The sequence below is a fragment of the Phyllopteryx taeniolatus genome, chromosome 22, assembly GCF_024500385.1.
Source record: "Phyllopteryx taeniolatus isolate TA_2022b chromosome 22, UOR_Ptae_1.2, whole genome shotgun sequence".
Lineage (NCBI taxonomy): Eukaryota > Metazoa > Chordata > Actinopteri > Syngnathiformes > Syngnathidae > Phyllopteryx > Phyllopteryx taeniolatus.
In genome coordinates this window covers 8,782,944-8,791,685 of record NC_084523.1, presented here as the reverse complement: position 1 = coordinate 8,791,685, position 8,742 = coordinate 8,782,944, and the positions used below count along the sequence as shown (strand labels likewise).

At 40.2% G+C, this 8,742-nt stretch overlaps 2 protein-coding genes across 3 annotated transcripts; one reads left to right on the top strand and one right to left on the bottom strand.

Moving 5' to 3' along the window:
- Positions 1 to 270: 270 nt before the first annotated feature.
- On the top strand, positions 271 to 3,747 carry guca1aa (guanylate cyclase activator 1Aa). The gene is made up of 4 exons (XM_061761857.1): positions 271 to 587; positions 2,137 to 2,286; positions 2,372 to 2,465; positions 3,152 to 3,747. The coding sequence occupies exons 1-4, from the start codon at positions 390 to 392 to the stop codon at positions 3,277 to 3,279; spliced, it is 570 nt and encodes a 189-aa protein (XP_061617841.1). The 5' UTR covers positions 271 to 389; the 3' UTR covers positions 3,280 to 3,747.
- Positions 3,748 to 4,199: 452 nt separating this feature from the next.
- orc5 (origin recognition complex, subunit 5) lies at positions 4,200 to 8,328 on the bottom strand. 2 transcript variants are annotated; one of them, XM_061761851.1, is made up of 14 exons: positions 7,929 to 8,328; positions 7,359 to 7,451; positions 7,106 to 7,291; positions 6,955 to 7,029; positions 6,414 to 6,525; positions 6,109 to 6,239; positions 5,975 to 6,023; positions 5,818 to 5,908; positions 5,676 to 5,728; positions 5,083 to 5,195; positions 4,786 to 4,833; positions 4,593 to 4,703; positions 4,406 to 4,518; positions 4,200 to 4,324 (listed from the first exon to the last, which is right to left on the bottom strand). In XM_061761851.1, exons 1-14 carry the CDS (start codon positions 8,052 to 8,054, stop codon positions 4,279 to 4,281), a joined length of 1,347 nt encoding a protein of 448 aa, XP_061617835.1. In that variant the 5' UTR covers positions 8,055 to 8,328; the 3' UTR covers positions 4,200 to 4,278. The 2 variants fall into 2 exon arrangements, with proteins under 2 accessions (XP_061617835.1, XP_061617834.1); XM_061761850.1 differs by having other exon boundaries at positions 4,200 to 4,518.
- Between the last annotated feature and the right edge of the window lie 414 nt (positions 8,329 to 8,742).

The window sequence follows — 8,742 nt, the reverse complement described above, 5'->3', positions numbered from 1 at the left end:
TGTTTCTTTTTGTTCAGTATAATTATGGACTAACACTAACAGTACTGAAATAAAAGAATGTAGGCACTGTCAACATTTTTGAGTGGATTTTGATTTTACGCCCACGCCGAGCGGTCGCGCACCTCCACGTGACGGATAAACGCGCCGTTTTGTGTCATGTCAGCGTATCTGACAAGGTAGCATCCGTTTTAATGGGGCTGCTTAAGCAGCTCATCTGGTTAGATTACTGCCAGGGATTAGGGTCTCGAGAAGGGCACCACAACGTGGACTACAAAAGGCATCCCGGTGGCTTCTGCCCTCCTTCGCCCGCTGTTGTGTGACTGTGAGGGGCCGTTCACAGTAGACCAGTTTGGGCAGCGGGTTTTTACACACAAACAGGGCAGGTCGTCATGGGCAACTCAACAGGCAGCACGGTGGATGACCTGCAGGCGGTGGAGATGCACCTGTGGTACAAGAAGTTTATGACAGAGTGCCCGTCGGGTCAGCTCACCCTGCACGAGTTCAAGCAGTTCTTCGGCCTGCGTGGCCTCGACACGGAGGCAAACGCCTACATCGAGCAGATGTTCCGCACCTTCGACATGAACAAGGTACTAGTCTAATGTTTAAAGAAGCTTTTTTCCATCTTCGTGCTCAAATTTGATGGGAAAAAAATGATCGAAGGTGACCCAGATCAAAGACTCTCTGGGCTGTTTCTGCCCCACAGGCTATATGTTGCCCACCAGTTTTAAAAAATTATATAGTATAATTGTTATTTGTCCAGCTGTGTTCTTATGTTTACATTGTTGTTATGTTCCTGGATTAACAAATTTATTTGGTTAAGTTTAGCTCCAATAACTTAATTTCTGTGTCCATTAATGGTCATTTTAGGTTGTAAATTGAACACATTCGCAGCATAAAAATTCTCATATACGTTTTCATTGTATTGTAATCAATTATTTTATTTATTGTATTTATTTCGTAGTTTTGAGACATGTTCAGTAGTTGGAAATATAAGAAAATGTACTGAGGTAATGTAATAGAGCTGAATCGATTAATCGAATAACTCTTAATAATTTGGTTACAAAAATTGCTTTTAAATAGCCATTTTCTAAACTTAATTTACTGTATGGTAAAAATTAAAAATTTTAATTTCGTTATTATGTTTATGATGTGTATGTAATTGAAATCTGTTTATGATAATAATTTTACTTATGGTAAATTATTGTTATTATTTGTATACTATTTTAAGTATTAATTTTTATGAATTTTTGCACAACTTAGCTATTCTCCCAACATTATTTAGTATATGGTGAAAAAAAAATTCTCATCATTAATTATCCTTTTATTTATTGTTAGTTTTTTTTTAATCTTATTTCAATTATTTAGTCTTTTTTTCTGAATTGTTATGCAACTCTTTACTGAGCTATTTTCTAAACTTAATTTACTGCATGGTGAAAATGATTACTTTTGCATTTATTCATTATTATTTTTATTTCATTTGAAGTACTCATTACAGTTCAGTTTTTTTTTTTTTTAAATTAGCTACTTTCAAACTTGTAGCACTTTTAAGGTTACTTGCCTCACTATTAGGAACACTATACCTTCCTCTATGTTTATTATGAGTAGTTTACATATTTCTTTGTGTGAACTGCCTCACACTGACAGCTGTTTCTAAACACGCACAATAATCACTCCTCATGAAAACTTTGAACGACCCCTCATGAAGCACTGCTATGACGACCTTTTCCCAAGAAGGCCGAGACAAGGTCATCGTCTGGCGGGGATGGAAAGCCGTCACCGTAAACTTCACACGTCAGATTAGCTGACGCACTTCATCCTGGATAATTAGCTGATTAGGACTCAGATTTTTGGGAAACTCTCCAGAAAAAAAATAATGCAGCGAAAGTGCGTGTGTACATGCGGTGAAGACTCTCCATAACAATCCAGACTAAACCCAACTCCTGAATCACTTTGAAATACGTCGTTGACACCACTTTATTGTACTGTACTACTTCCAGATTTAGAAAGGGCTCTGGCGGCATCTTGTGGGAATCTTAGGGCATTTCAGAAAGATAGTTGATTTTTTTTTTTTAGCTACTTTGTGAATATGCAGGGGATTATGATATATGGCTCAACTGTACAAAATGGCGCCCGCAGGACGGCTACATCGACTTCATGGAGTACGTGGCGGCCCTCAGCCTGGTGATGCGCGGTAAGATGGAACATAAGCTACGCTGGTACTTCAAGCTCTACGACGTGGATGGCAACGGCTGCATCGACCGACACGAGCTGCTAAACATCATCAAGGTCGGTTGGAGCCATGAACAACCGCAATAATAATAATTTTTAAAAAGGAGAAAGGAAGCACTTGTCAATCCCGTTGTCCCCTCAGGCCATTCGTGCCATTAATGGCAACGAGAACCAGGAAGTAACCGCTGAGGACTTCACCAACAGCGTCTTCAACAGGATCGACATCAACGGCGACGGTGAGGGCGCTAAACCTAGCGTGGCTAATGCTATGATTAGTCGTTTTTATATGTAAATAAATAGTGTTATTGAAATTATTTTTGTCAATATGTTCTTTACCCAGCTGTGGTGAAAATTGTTTATTTTTAAGATTATGATGATAATAAATTCTTTCCTTTTTTCATGTATTGTTAGTTTATTTTTTCTCCAGTTATTTAAATTTTTTGTAGAAATAAAAAAAAATTAATTGTATTTTGGATTTAGTTTATTTACATTTTTTGTATTAATTTAATTTTACTTCACTAAATATACACATTTTGTAATTGTATATGTATTTTTATGTTAAGTATTAAATGTATTTTTTTTCTGTCGAAATTTACAATTTTGTCAAGCTTAATTTTGAATTCTATTTTAGATTATTAATTTTTATTTTAAATTTTAATTAATTTAACTTTCATTTTCGTAAGTATACAAATGATCTAATTGTATTTATTTTCCCTGTCTTTTACCTTAATCATAACTTTTACTTGAATTTAATTTAAAACTTTTACTTTCGCATTTGTTTAGTTTATTTGTATCTTTAACTCATCTTTTTGTATTGTGATGAGGAAATAAGGCAACGATACACAAACTTGCTATGTTCATGCCTGTATATGAATAGATACTAACGCCGGGCTGTACCTAATGTTGTGTCCCGCACAAACAGGCGAGCTGTCGCTGGACGAGTTTGTGGCGGGCGCTCGCACCGACGACGACTTCATGGAGGTGATGATGAAGAGTCTGGACCTGACGCACATCGTGGCCATGATCCACAGCAGGCGGCACAGCGTTTAGCGAAGCACTTTCATGTGCTATATGACAGTATATGTCCATATTACGTAAATATGCTTTAAATGGACGACAGCTATTATCACACTAACAACAAAAATAAGTGTATTCATTATAATTTTACCATACGCATGCCAGTTGCATTCAAACCGGATCCAGTCAGAAGCGAGGGATTCAGTGGATACCATCTCCTGGCATTTCTTTAAAAAAAAAAAAAAAAGAAAAACGTTTTTTTTTAATTTTTATTTTTACTGTTTTTATTTTGTATAATATCAAAGGAGCCTAGTATTCAAAGTAGAAACGGATAAACTATATGAGCTGTGTTTGACAAGTGCCTTTTGGTTTGCTTGTTTGTACAACAAAGTTGTCACGTGATCAGCCACGAGTGCTTCAATGTTATATTTCATTTTATCGCAATTACAAGGTAGGAAAGTGGTTGCATACCCTCGTTACATAAAAATTTTATTAAATTGTTATTTTTTATTTTACTTCCACGAATTGCTATGCCTTACATTTTAGGTGGTTACCACTAAAACAAACATTTTGTAATGTGTTTTTAATTAGAAAAATACACCGCATAACACAGATGCTATTTGTTAGCCCGTCTAAGGCGTTTTGCATTGTTTGTTAACATTAGCATAAACAAAACTGACTTTTGTAAGGCAAAGCTCTGTGGTTCTTAAAAATATACGACATGCAATAATTGTTCACTATCTGCCAAACTGCTGCATGTCGTGACGCGAGTTGAATTCACTGCCACTCAAATTTGTGCTCACGAGTCAAAGCCCCCCAAGAAAATTTAAAAAATCCGTCCGAAAGACGGCACGTATCTCGTAAAACTCGAAAGTCAGAGGCGTCGTATCTCAAGGCACCACTGTATAGGGTGGTTTTGCCGTTGCAACACAATCAGTCACGAGAGGCAACAGTTGAGTGACAGTGAAGTGATTTATTACGTAACGACCACAAGGTGATTGGATGATCATATCCATGTAGCGAGAAAGTGCCTCACAGGAAGTCATACAGATACTTGATGATGTCAAAGTTCACCGTCCTGGGAAGATAAATAACACCGTGTGTGTGTGTGTGTACCAATAGAAACAGCGCACACACTTGCACACACACACGCCCAAACCTGGATATAGCGCAGATGAAGTCCATGGAGACGGCGCATTTGTACTTGGGGGCGTCCAGCTGGTCAACATGACTGACTTGAGTCAACAGCTGCAAGGTGACCAGCGAGGAGATCTGAACAAGACCGAATGATAATGATGGGTTGCGGTTGCCGTGGATACCAGTCGAGCGAGGAGAACTGTACCCACCTGAGAGAAGATGCTGGCGGTGGGCGCCACCCTGCTGTCCACCACGCTGTAAAAGATGGCGAGCAGGCGGTCCAGAGGGAAAGGTTTGGGCCCCAGCAGGTGGTTGCTGGTCTTTGCAGACATACATAGATGAAATTGTATGCGATATTTCATAACACATACATGTGAAGTGCAAATGTTTCTGCAGGCTCACTTTTTCATTCTTCTTCAGGAAGTTGGTCTTTTTTATTTTGCCGTGATGCTGTTGGGAACAAAAAGGAGACACCATGAGATGTGCATGAAAAACAAAGTTATTGTCGTTTTGTATCGTAGGTTTTTGAGTTATTTTTTTATATTTATATATTAATTATCGGACAAATCTTTTTATATTTTTATTTCTTTTCTTTTTTTTCCTCCGGATAACATGACACCATACAAATGCTTCCCTCCGCAAATAATTGGTGATCTCGCTTCCTGCCATCTGCCCTGTGGCTTCCTGTCGCCGCCTCACCTTGACGAAGAAGCGCTTGTCAGTGCGGGCGGGGTTGTACGACGCGAGGTAGGCGGCGATCAGCAGGAACTTGGAGTAAAACGGCAGCTCCACGTGGGTGTGAGCCGACAAACCTGACAGGAGGAGAAAGAAAATGTGAGCACAGAAGTATTGGGACACATTCAGTCATTTGAAATAGAAGAAAATGCTCTGAGGTGACATACTGACTCAGGCTAAAACGACTCATCAAATAACTCGAATAATTCGAAGCTTTGAGGCAAAATCTTGGCAGAGATAATTTTTCCATCTGGACTAATGTTACTGGTTACCGTTAACCAGTTAACGACCAGCCCCCGACATGAACTCACAACAGCCAACTCTGGGGTCTCATTCGCTGAGTCCCACGTCACTCACCAGGCCAAACTCAAAGTCACAGATACTACAGTAGAATGTGAGGATGGAAACCCCAAGCGGATAAAAATAATATCTCCACCATAAAAGCACGTTATTGTGTTAAGAAATACAAAATCATTTCTTATCCGATTAGTTGATGGGATAATCGGTAGAACAATTAATTCAAAAAAAAATTCGATAGCGCCGGCCTTAGTACTGACCTCTTAAAGGGCCAGCTTTCATCTCCACTTGCTGCATCTTTTCCCACTCGAGGCTGAAACACACATACGCATACGAACACAAACACACACACGTTTGAAAGAAAACACTTAACGAAAGGAGGCGCGTACAGGTTCCACTCACCTGGATACCTCCCTCAGGTAGACCGTTTGCATGGCCTTCTTCAGGTGAGGTTCGATGTTTCGCCACAGCTTGTGCGTGTCGCTCTCTTTGGCTGGCGAGAAAACAACACACACGTTAGTCTATCGTTAGCTACTTCGTGCTATTTTAAGCGACTCACCTTTCCCTTCAGTCACAGGCTCACAGAATTTAGAAAAGTTGAGCGCAGCCTAAAGCGACAAAAATAAGCAAATAAAAAAGCACAATGAGACAAAAACCAACGTTGGGGCAGGTGACGTTTGAGACGCAACCCACCAGGTGGCGCAGCTCTCGGAGGTCCCGGCAGACGGCGTAGAAGACACCCAGCAGGATGTGAATGTAGGAGGAGTAGAGGTCAGCAGAATAGGATGGGTGTCTGTCCCGAGTTAAGATCTGGTGCAGCTCAGCTAAAATAACGCAAATAAATAATAATATATATATATATATTTTTTTATGACGTAACCAGCAGATGTTGGCACCTTCAGTGTGAGTGTCGGAAGAAAATGCAGGTCCAAATAGAACATCTCACATCGACATGCGGCGTGAAGCGGGAGGAAGGTGGGGGGAATAAAAAATTAAACCTTTGCTGTAGTCGGGGAAGTGGAGGGGGAGAGGCTCAGAGCAGCCTGTGCTCGGCCGGAAAGTGTCCCATGGGAGCTCGCTGAGTAGGAGGACGCTCACGTTGTCCTCCACCTACAAGACGTCATGACAGAAACAAAAATAGTGGACTACAAACATTTGGAAACTCCATCCTTCCGTTTTCTTCGACTTACAAATTAGACATGAAAAATGCACGAATATAATAAAAATAGACTACAAATTACTACAAGATACAAAACATCACAACAAACAAAACTACACAAGTACTAGAGGAAAACTAAATAAGGAAAATTCATTTTAAATGTCAAGTTATTCAACAATATATTGGTGATGAAATATTGTGTCATGTCAAGTTACTTGACAATATATTGGATGAATGAATATTAACCACTAAATTATAACGTAATCATAGTGATTTTCCGGACCTCGGCTTTAACGGGTAAGGAGCGGCCTACTAATTCTGCCACAAACCTTATGAAACGTGCCTTCCGATAAGTTGTGTAAACAATACAAATTGCTCACCAGTTCCTGAAGACGCACGAGAACTGGGAGCAGATTAGCATCCATGTCTCGCAGCAACTCTGCTTTTTCTAACACCTGAAGAACACAAACACACACTGAAGCCAATAGAAATGTTTAAATTCACACCTATGTGCTTATTTGACGCACTCACGATGTAACGCGTCTGCTCGACGGCAGCCCGGGAGCGATGGTGCCTGTAGACGCGGACAAAATCCGACAGCGACGAGGTGCGGGGCAGAGCGGCGGCCGCGTCTCCACCGAAGAAGGTCAGCAGGACTTGTTCGAAGAACAGGGCGGTGGAGATGCACTCGGCGCAGCTGATGGTGACGTGAGGCAGCTGCAAAAAGGATGATAGTCGCTTACGAACAATTCCCGCACATAAACACACACACACGCACACAAACCTCCAGTTCCTTCAGCAGAACGTTGACCACGTGACTTTTCCCTGAGGCGCGATGACCGTAGATGAAGATGGTAGGCAAGCTGTACTGCTGAGGCTGTTGTATCAAACATTACAACACAATTAGATGCAATTTGACACAACATTCCATTATTATTACCACCGTCTTCTGCTAAACTAAAGTACTTTTGTACTTGAATATTGTTGGCACCGCTGATTATTACTGATATTGTATTGTTACAAAAATAAAACATTTAGGAAACTTTGACATAAATAAATAAAGAAAGATGGTAAAGGGAAATTTGAATGTGAAATGTAAATGTTTTCTGTAAAAAGGGGCAGAAAATATAAAACGCATTCTTCCCTTCTGCTTCTTTTCATTCATATTGTGTTTTGTTGTAAATACGTATACTTTCTCATATGTAATGAAATAAAATGTCATTATTTATTATTCTTTATTTACTAAGACATTAAAATACTCAATGAACGTGGGTTAGCACATATGTAAGGATGATGATGGGTTTATGTAGTATATTATATCGTATTTATAGCTCGCCACCTGAGTGGCTCCTACCTCTCCCATGAGTGACAGCAGCATCCCGGCTTGCAGCTCCCGACACGGCAGCTGCTCGGCCACTATTCGCAGGCTCGCCTCCTCGTAGCCTGGATGCTGCTGCTTTTGAAGAAACGACGACGACATGTTTTTCCTCACTTCAAAACTAGTTCATGTTAGCTTAGCTCAGCTAGCATAGCCGTCACAAGGGCTTTCAACTCCACAGGAAATCCGCTCAAACTGACTGCTAGTGGAAATAAGTTGATTTAACGACAAGAAAGCGGTGCCCACATATCGCTAACTTATAATAACATGAGTAAGAAACTTTAAATGACAAAAAAAAAAGGAGCTCAGACGAAGAAAAGTGTGAACACAGACAGAGGAGTTTCGCGGGCCTCCACGTTACGTCACTTCAAGTTGGCCGAATTGGCCAATCACAATAAAGCATCGTTCCCAATGAATTATGGGCAACGTAGTTGTCCTGATTTTGAAAAAAAACAACAGGCGTTATTGTTTAATAAAACGATTTCATCAAGTTTTTTTGTAATGTATGTGGCACCACAATATTCTGCACAAATATAGATATGTAATAAGACATAAAGAGTGAAAAATGTATTCATTGCCTGACTTTTTATGAATTTTGTACAAGTCATGGCAGCTGTTTATGCTCGAAATGCCGCTATAATTTGTGTGTATTTATTGATTCTTGGGATGCGGATTGGATGACGTGCTCGATCGAGTGCGCCTGTTCACTGAAGCCACACACACGCACACGCAGAGTGTATATTAGGCGACGTCCGACGGGGATTAACGGATGTGGGTTATCCCTGAAATA